General features: G+C 49.5%; 1 protein-coding gene across 2 annotated transcripts in view; it reads right to left on the bottom strand.

The window, feature by feature from the left end:
• The window catches only part of SEC14L2 (SEC14 like lipid binding 2), a 92,019-nt gene that overhangs the window by 55,160 nt on the left and 20,161 nt on the right, over positions 1-16,698 (bottom strand). For both annotated transcript variants that reach the window (XM_030217962.1, XM_030217963.1), the window contains one exon: positions 10,957-11,019. In XM_030217962.1, the coding sequence (XP_030073822.1) occupies positions 10,957-11,019 (63 nt within the window). The remainder of the gene's footprint in view (positions 1-10,956; positions 11,020-16,698) is intronic.

The raw sequence follows: 16,698 nt of genomic DNA, 5'->3' as shown, positions 1-16,698 counted from the left end.
ACTCCCCCACCATTTTTGGGACTGCCCTAGGACAAGACCTTAAGACTTTTAAATCTGAGCCTTCCAGGCGAGTTTTACTCCAGTATATAGATGACCTCCTGATTGCAGCAGTGACCCAGGAAGAGTGTTTCGAGGCTACCAGAGAATTGCTGGAGTTACTCTTGGATGCGGGCTATAAGGTCTCACGCTCGAAGGCCCAACTCTGTCAGTCAGAAGTGAAGTATCTGGGCTTCTGCATTTCCCAGGGAAGTCGGAGACTGGATGTCAGTAGGAAGCAAGCGGTTGCTGCAATTCCCCAACCCAAGTCCAGAAGGGAAGTTAGGGAATTTCTGGGAGCAGCCGGATTCTGCAGAATTTGGATTCCGAATTTTGCACTGATGGCGAAACCCCTTTACCAGGCCACAAAGGGGGGTGAAAAGGAACCATTTGAATGGGGACCTATTGCTCAACAATCCTTTATCGCCATAAAGAAAGCCCTACTCCAAGCCCCTGCGTTAGGTCTTCCTGATGTGGAGAAACCTTTCTCACTGTATGTCCACGAGCGACAGGGGGTTGCTCTGGGTGTGCTGACCCAGATGATGGGATCCTGGCAGAGGCCTGTTGCATACCTGTCTAAACAGCTGGATGGAGTGGCTAAAGGATGGCCAGCCTGCCTGAGGGCCATTGCAGCAACAGCCTTACTGGTCCAGGAAGCTGACAAGTTGACCTTGGGGCAAGAACTGGTTGTCAAAGTCCCCCACGCAGTTCTCACCCTCATGGAGTACAAGGGCAATCACTGGTTTACAAATAGCCGTATGGTTAAGTACCAAGCCAGCTTGTGTGAGAATCCACGGATACACTTGGAAACAGTGGCTACATTCAATCCCGCCACTCTTTTGCCAGCATCTGAGGGACCACCGGATCATGACTGTATCCAAACCATGGATGAAGTGTACTCCAGTCGACCAGATCTTAAAGATGTTCCTTGGAGGGACCCAGATGTAATTTATTTCACAGATGGAAGCAGTTACGTGGAGAACTCCAAGCGATTGGCAGGTTATGCTGTGGTGACAGAGGACAAGGTGATAGAAGCAAGGGCCCTGCCCCAAGGAACTTCAGCCCAGAAAGCAGAACTTGTGGTCCTCATACGAGCTCTGGAGCTAGCAGCAGGACTGGTGACCAACATTTATACTGATTCCAAGTATGCCTTCACAACTTTACACGCTCATGGAGCTTTGTATAAGGAAAAGGGACTCATAAATGCCGCAGGCCAACCTGTTAAGTATGGACCTGAAATACTTCAGTTGCTAGAGGCTGTTTGGGCCCCTAAGAAGGTTGCTGTCATTCACTGCCGGGGACACCAAAGGACAGATACTCCAGTGGCCCGAGGGAACCGCCATGCTGATCGGGTGGCCAAGGAAGCTGCTCGAGGACCCCCAGCAGGTACTGTGACCCCCCTGTTCCAAATTCGACTGCAAGAATGGACGCCTATGTACACCCAAACGGAAGAGAAATGGGCTCAAGAAGAAGGGGCAGTAAGGAGACCTGATGGTTGGTTACATCTCCCTGATACCAGAGTTCTGGTGCCACGCCACCTAGCTTGGCCTGTAGTGTCTCAAGCTCATGACCTATCACACTTAGGGAAAACAGCACTAGCCCGCCTACTCAGTCGAGTAGTGGTCTTGGAAGGATTGGATAGTCTGGTTGCCACTGCCTCTGCCCGATGTACTCTCTGTGCCCAGAATAATGCTCGTCAGGGACCCCGTATTCCTCCAGGAGTTCAGTCCAGAGGACTAACACCCTTTGAGTCCCTAGTCATAGACTTCACAGAAATGCCCAGGAGCGGTAGGCTCCGATACCTCTTGGTCATGGTCTGCACTTTCTCTGGGTGGGTGGAAGCATACCCTACAGTCACTGAGAAAGCCACAGAAGTAGCTCGAGCCCTCCTTAGGGATGTCATCCCCAGGTATGGACTGCCCCTTGCCATAGGCTCAGATAATGGTCCCGCCTTTGTTGAAGCCACACTTCAGGCCCTGTCCCGCGCATTGCGCATTACCTGGAAATTGCATTGTGCCTACCGTCCCCAGAGTTCAGGGCAGGTTGAGCGGGCAAACAGAACCTTGAAAAATAGCCTAGCAAAGATTTGTCAGGAAACCCAACTGAAATGGCCACAGGCACTGCCACTAGCCCTCTTCCGCCTCCGATGCACTCCAACTAAAGGAACAGCCCTCTCTCCCTTTGAAATTGTGTATGGGAAGCCCCCACCCATTTTGCAGGGAATTAAGGGAGACATAGGGACTTTAGGGTCTGCCCAGGTGCAGGAGCAGGTAGCCCTCTTGGGCAGGATAATTTCTGAGCTTCAGTCTTATGTGAGAGAAATAAACCCTGTCCCCTTCCAGGCTCAGGTACATTCCTTCCTGCCAGGGGATAGAGTTTGGGTGAAAGACTGGAGGCTCCAGCCTTTGGGGCCCCGGTGGAAAGGACCTTTTACTGTTTTGCTTTCTACCCCTACAGCTGTGAAGGTCGCAGGGATAACTCCATGGGTCCATTGGTCTCGAATTAAGTCTGCTGACCAGACTGAGCCCAGCACGGATCAGACCGAGCCTAAACAGTGGAGAGCAGAAAGTGATCCAGCGGAGCCATTGAAGTTGCGCTTGACCTGAACCAAAGAATCTACTAGCTGAAAAGAAGGGTCAACTGCATACCGCAGGAGCTGCTGGACTTCGGCTTCATACTGAGACTCTTTCTTGCCCAGATTCTGGCTTTCCTGGAATTTGAGAGCTTGATCCTTGTCAGTTGAGGTTCTATCCCAACTGGTATAAGAACTCAAAGACTGAGAACATTATATTAGAGTAATCTGTGACTAGCACAGACTGTTGGAATATTATTGCTTAATTAGTTTGCTGTATTTGTTTTAGAGAAAATGTTAGTAGTTTGGGTGCTTTTGTTGTTTTCTACTCCTTGCCTCCTTTTTCCTAATACCCCAACTCGCTCCAACCTTTGGCTACATTCTGTCCAGGAACTAATTAGCCAGGCAAAGATTACTTCCCCTTGTATTGTGTGTTCCCGATTTTCTCCTTATACCACAGATGTCCCAGCTGTTCCTGTCCCTGTGCCGCTTACAGCTCTTATACCTCCCTACTTTTCGAGTTCAGGCCCTTGGAGCCAGGATTATACTTGGTGGTCCTTTTATAATGCTACTTCCCCCACTGAATCTTCTCTACGGCCAGTCTTTACATCTCCCTATCCAGCTTCTGGAGTGTTTTGTTTAACAAGAAACATCTCAACTGTTCTTCCCATTTCCTGTAACTATACCAATGTGCTCCCAGAGAAGGGGGAATCTATGTGGTTAGTCTCTCCAGGTACTCCTATGTGCCCTACTACCGTACCTGTAGATTATGACCCAGGTGATTATCTGGCTCCTAAGCGTACCACTGAGAGGACTATAGTGTCCCGGCTTATTTTCTACTTTCATAAGTCCCCGGGGTATGAAGAGTTAATAACAAATGAGCAGCCTGTCACAATTGGGGATTGGCACCTATGGTGTGCAAAGTCTCCATTTCGTCTTCTTTCCCCCTGGGATAGGGGCTCGCATTATGGGCATCCTAAGTACCTTGTCCAGCCTGAGCCAACATTTATTGGGAACTTCCCTCACCCTCTCCTTGGCCATTACTGGCTCTGTGATAATGTCCTCCACATGATTCTTCCCCCCACGTATGATTTTTGTGTATTGGTAACCTTGAATTATTTTCCTAAAGTTATTCCTCTTCTCAGGCCATCATCCCCGCACCGCTCTAAGCGAGAGGCCTTGTCCTTACCCTCCTCCGTTGCCACAGAGGATGAGGCGATTGAATTAGCCCTCCAGTATATCAACTCTACTTATCCTCTGACTAAAAAGAGACTTGTGGCCCTTTCTGCCACGGCCTGGATTCCAATTGGGGGCCCGGTAGCGGGTATTACTGAACTAGGCATGGCTACCCGGCGACTTCAGTCCCTACTCCATGTTTTAGTTCATGAGCTGAACGTGGTAGTCAATGCATTGCAGGATCAAATTAATGAATTAAGTGTAGTTTCTCGGTATAACCGTATGGGCCTTGACTACCTCTTTGCAGCCCAGGGTGGCCTCTGCACAGTGCTCAATTCTTCAGAGTGCTGTACTATTGTCATAAATAGGACGCATGTAGTTAGGCATGCTATGGATAAAGTCCTACAGTTGGCTAGTCTTAATGTGGAGGATTACCGAGGAGGATTAGACCTTACCTCCTGGTGGTGGTCATTGACCTCATGGATACGTCCCTTGTTCATTTCCCTAATAGTCTTAGTTTTAGCAGGATTGTTGTTTTGTTTCCTGGCCTCATGTGATTCGGCAGTATGCCGTCGGACCTTAACGAGTAGGGTAATGGTGATTCACAAGCCTATTCCTAGAAGTTATGCCCCAGGAGGAGGTATGGAGTTGGCATCACTATAATCCCCAGAGTTTGAGTTGTGAGACTTATCTCTGCATAAGCTGATTTTAGTCTCAAAGGGGGGAATGAGGCAGCTTGGGCAAAGAAGTCATATTTGTTAATTCTATTTTAATTTTTCAGTCCTGCAAGTGAGGAATGCCATCTGGTTTGGATTGCTCAGGAGTCTAGCTTTTGCTAGACTAAAGGTTAGAAAGGTCAGAGAGAAGTAATTATTTACCACATCTGGATACCATTCAATCTCGAGGGGATCAGCAAGCAGGGCATACTACAGTTTTAAAAAAGATTAGTTTAAAGTGCTTAGAAGGAGATAGTTTAGATATAGATATTCTTGATATTTAGAATTTGTCTTATAAGGAATTCTGATTTCTGCTTATTTTAGAATATGTTTTATTCTGTGTAATTAATAAGTTCTATTTCTCTATGTAGAATATCTTTTCAATTCAGTGTTACTTTTCAAGTAAGATTGCAGTTTAAAAGGTCATCATCTGGTTTGAATTATCCACAGTCCTAGCTAGGTGAAAGAGGTCAGGAAAAGTCTTCTCCTTGATTAATTATAGCTAAGTGAAGGACTGGTTTTCTGAAAGTAATAATAAATGTAGGACTGTGCCATTAAGCAAGACTGGCCCCTTAGCCCCTAAATGAACCCAGTTGAAGCTATGACTGGGAATATGAGAATATAATAATAAAATGCAAGAGATAGGTGCCACATTGTCTAGTGTGAGAGGCCCAGGTCATAGGTCAGTTTAGGAAATATCTCAAACCTATGTAACTGATATTTTGGAGTAATGTATAGAGATAATTAGTTCAAGGCAGGGTAATCAATCTATTCTTTACCATCTGGTGAGAAAGGGGGGCTAGAAGGGGTTTAGGAATAGTATATAACTGAGAGCAGAAGCAGCTTACATTAGAAGAAGAAGAAGAGAGAAGAGAAGAAGAGAAGAGAAGGAGCTGAGACAGAAGCCACAAGACACAGAGAGCTGAGAAAGAGAAGAAGAGAGCTAGAGCTGATGTCCTACTTTGTTTGCTGGCAAATAAAGAAGATTTCTCTCTCATTCTGGTGTGTGGTGTTTGACTCCTGAAGTACCACAGATTCTGCTAACAAAAGTGGTAATTCCTGCAACAATGGGGCACCCAAAACATCTTAGTTTTAGTTCAGGATGGTTTGGTTTTGTTCCATTATGGCTGAAAAACACCTAAAGTGGTGGAAATAAGTATTTGATCCCTTGCTGATTTTGTAAGTTTGCCCACTGACAAAGACATGAGCAGCCCATAATTGAAGGGTAGGTTATTGGTAACAGTGAGAGATAGCACATCACAAATTAAATCCGGAAAATCACATTGTGGAAAGTATATGAATTTATTTGCATTCTGCAGAGGGAAATAAGTATTTGATCCCCCACCAACCAGTAAGAGATCTGGCCCCTACAGACCAGGTAGATGCTCCAAATCAACTCGTTACCTGCATGACAGACAGCTGTCGGCAATGGTCACCTGTATGAAAGACACCTGTCCACAGACTCAGTGAATCAGTCAGACTCTAACCTCTACAAAATGGCCAAGAGCAAGGAGCTGTCTAAGGATGTCAGGGACAAGATCATACACCTGCACAAGGCTGGAATGGGCTACAAAACCATCAGTAAGACGCTGGGCGAGAAGGAGACAACTGTTGGTGCCATAGTAAGAAAATGGAAGAAGTACAAAATGACTGTCAATCGACAAAGATCTGGGGCTCCACGCAAAATCTCACCTCGTGGGGTATCCTTGATCATGAGGAAGGTTAGAAATCAGCCTACAACTACAAGGGGGGAACTTGTCAATGATCTCAAGGCAGCTGGGACCACTGTCACCACGAAAACCATTGGTAACACATTACGACATAACGGATTGCAATCCTGCAGTGCCCGCAAGGTCCCCCTGCTCCGGAAGGCACATGTGACGGCCCGTCTGAAGTTTGCCAGTGAACACCTGGATGATGCCGAGAGTGATTGGGAGAAGGTGCTGTGGTCAGATGAGACAAAAATTGAGCTCTTTGGCATGAACTCAACTCGCCGTGTTTGGAGGAAGAGAAATGCTGCCTATGACCCAAAGAACACCGTCCCCACTGTCAAGCATGGAGGTGGAAATGTTATGTTTTGGGGGTGTTTCTCTGCTAAGGGCACAGGACTACTTCACTGCATCAATGGGAGAATGGATGGGGCCATGTACCGTACAATTCTGAGTGACAACCTCCTTCCCTCCGCCAGGGCCTTAAAAATGGGTCGTGGCTGGGTCTTCCAGCACGACAATGACCCAAAACATACAGCCAAGGCAACAAAGGAGTGGCTCAGGAAGAAGCACATTAGGGTCATGGAGTGGCCTAGCCAGTCACCAGACCTTAATCCCATTGAAAACTTATGGAGGGAGCTGAAGCTGCGAGTTGCCAAGCGACAGCCCAGAACTCTTAGAGATGATCTGCAAAGAGGAGTGGACCAAAATTCCTCCTGACATGTGTGCAAACCTCATCATCAACTACAGAAGACGTCTGACCGCTGTGCTTGCCAACAAGGGTTTTGCCACCAAGTATTAGGTCTTGTTTGCCAGAGGGATTAAATACTTATTTCCCTCTGCAGAATGCAAATAAATTCATATACTTTCCACAATGTGATTTTCCGGATTTAATTTGTGATGTGCTATCTCTCACTGTTACCAATAACCTACCCTTCAATTATGGGCTGCTCATGTCTTTGTCAGTGGGCAAACTTACAAAATCAGCAAGGGATCAAATACTTATTTCCACCACTGTAAGTCCCCCTTGAGATTTGGACGCACTTCTGATGGACTTCATAGAAAAATGTCTAAGAATAGGTTTGGAAAAATACTGATTTGGATGTTTTTGTGAGAAAAATATCCAAATGGTGCTTTATGCCACTTTTTAGATATTTTTCTGTTTTGAAAATGAGCCCAATAGCCACTTGCAGCAGTCACAGCAGGTGCAACCTCCTCCCCCCATATATTTATGACATCACTAAAGGAGGGCAACTGGTAGGAGAGAGGGCAAATGGGGATGAAAAGGGGAACATCTTGGCTTCAGGGCTTCTGTCTCCATGAGAAATGCTACAGAAATCAGGCAGCAATACTAGTGTTCAACCAGCAAGAGGCTCATTCTCTGAACTCTTGAGTTCAGACCGCGGCGGTAAGCTATTCGTAAGCTGCTCTCAGCCACGGCCTGAAAGCACCTCGTCTTTATTCTTCTCCATTTCATCTACTTATTTCCAAAAAATCTTTTTACTTGACCTACAACTAAAGGGTTTATGTACACCGAATATCACCCCCCAGGAGTTTGGAATAAAGTGAGTTATGCATTTGCCAACAGGTGGCAAACGTAGAACTTCACTTATGCGTGTAAAGGCAGGACCAGCACTCATACAGCCCTCTGCAGCAATATTCAGCCACTCAGGCCTCGATGAACTAAAGTCTCGTTAAAGCACTGACTGCTATTTCCAACTCGGTAAAAATTACCAAGTTGGAAATAGCCAGCCATGCTCAGAACAAGCAGGCTGCTAACGAACTGCTTGCTAAAACAGCGAGCAGCTCAGTGGGGGGGGGGGGGGGGAGCCATTCAGTCAGCCGAACATGCGCAGAACAGCCAATCGCAGCTTGTAGCCTTTTTTGACGATTGAATTATTTGGAAGGAGCAACCAATATCTGCACATTGGCTGTCTCTTCTCAACGGGATCTGGGCTTGCCGGTAATAGGAATATTCTGATTTTTATTTTTGGTAAAAGAAGCCCGGTTGTGTGGAGAGAAGACAATCCTGTGATTGAACAGAGTGAGATGTTGGAGAGCGCAGCAAATGTTTATGTGGCAGTAGCCTGAGACAGCCATTTGCTGTGTAATGAAGAGCTGCTCTGCTGCCTCCCTCCCACCCTATAAAAACCGCCGTGTGACTTGAATTTTAATATCACAGCATCTCCACCACCAAAGTATTGTCTCTCTAACAAAACATCCTACATGTATTTTTTTTAAAGAAAGAAAAAAAGCTTTATTTTAAGGACAGTTCAAGCAAAGGCCACAGCTTGTTCGGACTCGTCAGAAGCCGTTCCACCTAATCCAAGCACCAGTATTAAGATAAAAAAATATTGCGACATGGATGGTCTGCAGCTCTCACAGCTCCAGCCAGGCAGTACCGACAGCTCCTGACCACCCGTTAAAAATTCATCATTAGGGGAGGCTGTCCTTTCTGTGCATCGCTAGGAAAATTGCTGTGCATTACTCGGAATGCACATTTGAATGGTGAGTAGCTCATTTAAATAACTTAGCATGCAATTATCGCTAACTGCTACCGTGACAGGAAAAGAGCCCCTTTGTGCATGTCTCGCTGAACTCCGTGCTCGCTTAACTGGCCACAACCAGTATAAAACGCATGTTGCTGGCTTGTTAATTTTTGTGCATCTGGGTCTGAAACAAATAAAGTTATACTTTTAAAATTAGGTCAGCAAAACAAAAGGCCTAATTTTGCACAGCCAGTTGCCAGTGGTTGCCGTCAGACATATTGAGGGGCATTTTCAAAAGAAACATCTAAGTTGAAATTTAGACGTCTTTGTAAAACGTCCACATTCGGAGGTGGGGAAAAGGTCTTTTTCGAAAAAAGACGTCCATCTTTGTTTTCAAAAATACCATGGACGTCCTTGGATTTGGACGCTTTGATTTTCAGCCATTTTCAAACGTATAAACGTCCAAGCCTAAAATGTCCAAATTCAAGCCATTTGGAAGTGGGAGGAGCCAGCACTTGTAGTACACATGGGTCCCCCTGGCATGCCAGGACAGCAGTTGGGCACCCTAGGGGGCACTGGACTTCATAAAATGCTCCCAGGTACACAGCTCCCTTACCTTGTGTGCGGAGCCCCCCAAACTCCCTCCAAAACCCACTACCCCCAACTGTACACCACTACCATAGCCCTTACGGGTGAAGGGGGGCACCTATATGTGGGTACAGAGGGTTTGTGGTGGGTTTTGGAGGGCTCACTTTTTTCTCCACAAATGTAACAGGTATGAGGGGGTATGGGCCTGGGTCCACCTGTCTGAAGCACTGCACCCACTAAAACTGCTCTAGGGACCTGCATGAGCTGTCATGGACCTGAGTATGACATCTGAGGCTGGCAAGTAATATTTTTAATGATGTTTTTTGAAGGTGTGAGGGGGTTAGTGACCACTGGGGGAGTAAGGGGAGGTCATCTGGTCATTTCGGGCACCTTTTTGTGCCTTATTCGTAATAAAAACAGGTCTGGGTGAAAACGTCCAAGTTCTAGTGCTGGACGTCTTTGCTTTTTTCCATTATGGCTCAAAGATGTCCAAGTCTTAGGAACGCCCAAGTCCCGCCTCAACCTCACCTCCGGTACACCCCCTTGAGATTTGGATGGCCTTGTGACGGATTTCCGATAAAGACGTCCAAAATTGGGTTTCGATTATACCGATTTGGACATCTCTGAGAAATGGACGTCCAAATGCCGATTTATGTCACATTTTGGACGTCCATTTCCTTTGAAAATGAGCCTGATTGTCAGTAGCTTAAACGCCTGGGCTATTATTAGAAATGATCTGCCCAATATTCAGCCTGTGGTGGTATGCGGTGTCTGGGCCGCTCAAAGCCGCAGGCTGAACCGACTCTGAATATTCAATTCCAGGGCATGTGGGGCTCATGACATTGAATACCTGAGTCTCAGCGGTCAGCTGGAAGTTAACCAGGCACCATCCGACATGCAGATCAGTGCCCGGTCAACTTTAAGTGTTAGCGGACTGAAAATCACTGCCAGTCGGCTGAACCAGTTAGGAGATGGCTGGCTAGTGGCGATATCAGCAGAATTAACCAGTTCCGTGCCGCTGAATTTTAATAGAAACTTCAATATCAGGTGCCAGGTTGCTCAGTGGGGTTTAACTGAGCAGGATTCTGTCCTACCTGGTTAAACCCTTTTGAATATCAGGGCCAGTGGGTTCTCTGGAGTCTAGAATGAGCTATTAATGGCAACATCATTTCTTTCCTCCGCTCTGCCCCCCCCCCCCCCCCCCCCCCGTGGTAACTGGCATTGCTCTCCTCCATCCTCCCCCTCCTCACTCCCTGCAATGACTGTATCTCTCTTCTTACTTCTTCTCAAGGTTATGGCTGGGCTGGTGCACGACCTTGAGCATCTTAAGACCCCACACTGGCCCAACGTGGTTAACCTTGAGAAGGTGTACGAAGAGAGATCGGGTCATCGTGGGAGGAGGCGAGCAATGCTCGTTACAGCAAATTCCACGGGTTGGGTGATTATTGGGGGAATCCAGATTTGAATTTAAGACTGAATTTACAGGGTTTTTCAGATCTGAACTGGAGGGTGGGGAGGGGGATTAATAAAGTATGAATAAAACCAGATAGAGCCCAGAAATATATGAATCAAGGTGAGAATCACTGCTGAACATCGGGCCCTTGGCATTAGCTGAGACAGGAGAAGTGAGAAAAGCAGGAAAGAGATGAAAAGCCATGTAGAGGACTCACCTCTGGGGGTTGATAGTTTTTAAGGATGTTGTCTAAATCCATGTGCTTGCGAAACTCAATATGCTGTTAAAACAAGGAAGATGAAACCACTGAGGGTGGAGTCCACATTCGGAAGCCAGCAAAAAAATGCTTCTGGGTCACCAGCTCCAAATTTCTCACTAGACAAATTAAGCAGTTGCTTAGGGGTGCTGCACCAAAAGGGGATGCCTACTGCCTTCTCTGTCCCAGTGACACTTTTTCACAAGCATCGCTCAGCTTGAGTGGCGGTGCCACACCAGACATACCCCCCCCCCCCCCCACTATAGGCACAAAGGCTCAGCACGGAAGACGCCCTCTCCTACTGATTTCAATTTACCTCACAACCAATGTTCCCTCTAAACGGAACGCATGAGCGATTGCTTATACATTTTAGAAGCGTTGCTCACAAAAAAATGTTTTTAAAAACTTATTTGCACTCGCCAGGCCACTCCTTTGAAGAAACACTACTCATAACTTATCATTAGCAGCTTAGCAGGTCCTTTACAGTCAAAGGAGCCAGTTCCGTAGGTACTGAGCCAGGGGCGTAGCCAGACACCCAATTTTGGGTGGGCCTGGGCCCAAGATGGGTGGGCAGAAGAACCCCACCTCATCCCACAGATGACGTGGTCTCTCCTCTCACCTGCATGCCATATGGTCTCTCAAATATCCTCCCTCTCCTGCATACCTTTTAAATAGCAGATTTTCACCGGCAACAGGCAGCAACTAATACACACAGCTGATGTTGGCTCCATACCCTTCCCTCTGATGCAACTTCCTGTTTCCGCCTAGGCAAGAATACATCAGAGTGAAGGCTATGGGGCTGGTGCGAGCAGTATGCATCAGTCACTGCTCACTGCAGGCGAAGATCTGCTATTTACAAGATATGCAGGAGGGACAGTTGTTGGGAGTTTTTGGATGGTGGGGCTTGGAGATCCCTGCCAGCCACATTATAGCTATGCTGGTACTAGGTGGGCCTGAGCCCAAAGTGGGTGGGCCTGGGCCCACCCAAGCCCACCCTTGGCTACGCCACTGTACTGAGCACGTTCCTTCATTGGGTCCAAGGAGGGGTACTTTAGTTTATACTTGGCACCCCCAGTCAGCTTGAAGCTCGCCTTTGCATTCAGATACATAAGGCATTTTCCTGTCTGCAGTGGACTTACAATGTATAATGCATTAATGTGTTAACTTCTGTTAATATACTTTTAGGTTTGTGGAGTGTTTGGCCTTGTGTGATTGAGTTCTTTCCTATTTTTAACTGGCGTTCTTGTCTACTGTTTTAAATTTTATATTGTCATTGTAAAACCACTTTGATAATTGCTGAAAGGTGGTATATCAAGCTCTTTAAAACTATTATTTAATATAAACCCCATAAGACTCGGGGGGGGGGGGGGGTCTATTTGCAGCGGGGCCCATTTTATTCCTTTGGGCCCTGCTGCAGATAATGCGAGCTAACCTTTAGTAAAAGACTCCCTCAATGAGGCCTACTCATATTTTAACACACCTCAATGTGAGTTAACACCAGGGCTTTTTTTGAGGGGGTACTTGGAGGGACCGAGTACCAGCACCTTTTCCACTGTCTGCTAAAATTGACCCATGGACCTCAAGTTTTAATGAAAGAGCTCAGGCTCTACACACCAAGTCTGCCTTGTCATAGATTCTGTGTTGCAGGACGCCTGGCTATTATGGGGTGGGTCCCTCAGTGATCACCCCACCCTTTTTGCTAGAAAAAAACACACTGGTTAAGACAGATTCCCTATCAACAAGCCGATCAATCCATAGACTGGTGGGTTGTGTCCATCTACCAGCAGGTGGAGATAGAGAGCAATCTTTTGCCTCCCTATATGTGGTCATGTGCTGCCGGAAACTCCTCAGTATGTTCTCTATCTCAGCAGGTGGTGGTCACACAGCAGCAGCTCTGGCTAGGTCTCCAAGCCTAATTGTTTAGGTTTTGTTGAGTACCTGGGGTTGAGGGCTCTTCGTGAGCAAGTGCAAACCTGGTGGTGCCAGGTCCCTCCTTTTCTCCCCCCTCCCGCTGGCTCCGTTAAAAAAAAAAAAAAAAAAATTTAAACGTTCAAAAAGGACGTCCATTTGCAGCTGCTCACTGGAACAAGTCGTCGCTGCTTGGAACAAGAAGCAGGTAATTTTTACCTTTTACTAGCGGGCAGGGGGTTCCCCGAACGGTCTCCATGTGGCTATGGCCTCGGATGGCAAGGGCGCGAAAAGTTGCTCCCTGGAACGCGTTCGCGCACCTAGCGGGGAAGCGGGGGGATCGAGGGTAGAGTTGCCCTTTTTGGGTGCCCTTTCGGAGCTGGGAGAGTTCACCGGTTTTTCCTCCGGCACAGCGGCCTTTCCCGCCTTAGGCGCCCATCCCCCACTGGCCGCCCTCCCGGTCGTGACCGGCCACGCGGCTCAGTCGGCTTCTTCTTGGGCCGCCCTCGAGATGGGAGACGTTAACAGCTTGGTCGCCCTTGAATCGGGCGACAGTAAGAAGTCAGCGAAATTAAAACGCCATTCTTCCTGCGCGGCTCCTCGGAGTTTCACGCCGGACGCCATTTTGGACGCGCAACATGCCTTTCCCCCGCTACTGGGAGCACAGATGGAAGGCGCCTCTAGGGCCGCGGCACAGGCTGCATAGATGCACAGACTGGGGGGTTTCTCCCCTGAGTTCATTTTGCTGCTGCATCAGGCCTTTCTTATGCAGAACACTGCCCCTGCCCACCTCTCTGATCGAGCCTCTATGCTTAAGCGCCCTCGGGTGGATCTTCCACCCTCAGGGGACTCGGTCTCCTCTGACGTGGATGACGGCAGCGTGTCTGAGTTCTCCCAGAGATCCTTAGCGGAATCTATGGAAGAGACTGATCCTCGCTCGGATGGAGCGGACGACCCCTCTGCAGCGCGGCTTTTTCGCTCAGAGGATTTGCCCAACCTGCTTGTGCAGGCCATGAGCATTTTGAAGATTGCCTCTCCGAAGGAAGGCTCTCTCTCAGCCTCTACTGGCTCCGCCATTATGCTGGGAACGAAGCGCCCGCCTAGAACCTTCCACGTTCATGAAGCCATGCAGACCTTAATTTCAGTGCAATGGGATGCCCCTGAGGCGAGCCTGAAAGTAGCCAGGGCTAGGTCCCATCTGTACCCCTTGCCTGAGGGGGAACGGGAAGCCTTTGTCTGGCCCACGGTAGATTCCTTAATCACTGCCTTGACTAAGAAAACGGCGCTGCCGGTGGAAGGTGGCACTGCCCTGAAGGACACCCAGGACAGGAGAATGGAGGCGGCCTTAAAGTCGTCCTTTGAGGCGGCCGCTCTGAGTTTGCAAGCCTCGGTTTGCGGCTCCTACGTGGCTAGGGCGTCTGACTGTTTTGCAGCGGGCTTCCACCCTCGGACCCTTCCTGGAGGGCGGAATGGCCGACCCTGGAGTCGGGTTTGGCCTACTTGGCAGACTTGCTGTATGATGTTTTGAGAGCCTTGGCCAAGGGTATGGCTCAGACAGTCTCTGCGCGGCGGTGGCTCTGGCTTAATGACTGGTCTGCTGACCATGCCTCTAAATCTCGCCAAGCCAAGCTGCTCTTTGGGGACGAGCTGGACAAGATCATGACGGAGCTGGGCACGTCCAAGGGCAAGAGGTTGCCGGAGGTCAGGACTCGGGCCGGCAGTGCCCGTCCTGGTTCCTCTAAGGGCCGATTCCAGGAAGCCCGTCAGTATCGCCCGGGCAAGTCGGCCTCCTCTGCCTCCGCTTCCTTCAAACGGAACTTCTCCCCCAAGCAGCATTCCTTTCGTAGGGACCGCCGTCCAGGAGGTTCGTCCTCCGGCCCGCCCCCAGGGTCGCGTACCCAATGACGGGGACCTGGTCCATGGCCCAGTGCAGATAGGAGGAAGGTTGTCCTCGTTTCTGGGTGAGTGGACCAGGGTAACTTCAGACGCTTGGGTTCTGGAAGTCATTAGAGACGGCTACAAGCTAGAGTTCTGCCGACCCCTAAGGGACGGGTTTGTAAACTCTCCTTGCAAGTCTCAGGTCAAAGCAGCTGCCGTGCAGCAAACTTTGAACAACCTGATCCGCCTGGGTGCGGTGGTCCCGGTGCCAGTAGATCAGCTTGGCAAGGGGCGCTACTCCATTTACTTTGTGGTGCCAAAGAAAGAAGGCTCTGCTCGGCCTATTCTCGACCTCAAGGGAGTCAATTGGGCCTTGAAAGTTCGGCACTTCCGGATGGAGACCCTCCGCTCCGTAATAGCTGCGGTGAAAAAGGGAGAATTCCTGGCCTCCCTGGACATCAAGGAAGCTTACCTACATATTCCCATCTGGCCGCCTCATCAGCGCTTTCTGCACTTTACAGTGCTGGGCCGACAGTTCAGAGCCCTCCCGTTTGGGTTGGCTACGGCTCCGCGGACCTTCTCCAAAGTAATGGTGGTCATCGTGGCCTACCTCTGCAAGAAGGGAGTGCAAGTCCATCCCTATCTGGACAACTGGCTGATCCGAGCCCCTTCCTATGCGGAGTGCGGGAGAGCTACAGACAGGGTCATTGCTCTTCTGAGCTCCCTGGGATGGGTCATCAACTGGGAGAAAAACCAGCTGCGCCCGACTCAGTCCCTGGAGTATCTGGGAGTTCGATTCGACACCCAAGTGGGCAGAGTGTTCCTGCCGGACAACCGGAGCGTCAAGCTTTGGACCCAGGTGGACCAGTTCCTAGCCTCCTCTACTCTTCGGGCTTGGGACTATGTGCAGTTGTTGGGCTCCATAACGGCCACGATGGAGGTAGTGCCCTGGGCCAGGGCTCATATGAGACCACTACAGCACTCTCTTCTGCGGCGGTGGACTCCAGTCTCGGAGGACTACGCCCTACGCCTTCCTTTGGATCCAGCGGTGCGAAAGGCGCTGAGCTGGTGGCTGAGGCCAGGCAAGCTGTCCGCAGGAATGCCTCTTACGACCCCGGAGTGGGTTGTCGTCACGACGGACGCCTGCTTGACGGGCTGGGGAGCCCACTGCCTGGGACGGACAGCGCAGGGGCTCTGGTCCCCTGCAGAGACGAAATGGTCCATCAACCTCCTGGAACTCCGAGCCATTCGGTTGGCGCTTCTAGAGTTTCTCCCGGCACTGGTGCTGAGGCCTGTACGGGTCCTGTCGGACAATGCCACGGCTGTGGCCTATGTCAGTCGCCAGGGAAGTACCAGGAGCGCCCCTCTAGCCAAGGAGGCCATGAAGCTATGCCTGTGGGCGGAAGCGAATCTGGAACAGCTGTCTGCGGCCCACGTTGCGGGAGTCATAAATGTCAAGGCGGACTTTCTCAGTCGCTATACCTTGGATCCCAGAGAGTGGCAACTGTCTGCTCGGGCGTTCTTGGACATCACGAAACGCTGGGGCCGGCCGAGCCTGGATCTGATGGCGTCCTCGGCCAATTGCCAAGTGCCGCGTTTTTTCAGCAGAGGATGGGATCCTCGATCTCTGGGAGTCGATGCTGTTCTCCAGCAGTGGCCGGCACAGGAGCTTCTTTACGTGTTCCCGCCCTGGCCCATGATGGGCAGGGTGCTAGGCCGGGTGGCAAAGAATCCGGGCCAGGTGATCCTGGTGGGTCCGGATTGGCCCAGACGTCCTTGGTATGCGGACTTAGTCAGACTCTCGGTGGGCGGCCCTCTGCGGCTGCCAGCGGAGCGGGGCCTCTTCCATCAGGGTCCCGTGGTGATGGAGGATCCCTCCCCTTTGATCTTAATGCCTGGCTCTTGAGCGGAAGCGGC

The sequence above is a fragment of the Microcaecilia unicolor genome, chromosome 11 (assembly GCF_901765095.1).
Source record: "Microcaecilia unicolor chromosome 11, aMicUni1.1, whole genome shotgun sequence".
Lineage (NCBI taxonomy): Eukaryota > Metazoa > Chordata > Amphibia > Gymnophiona > Siphonopidae > Microcaecilia > Microcaecilia unicolor.
Note: the sequence above shows the minus strand (reverse complement) of the source record. Positions and strands in the feature narration are given on the sequence as shown.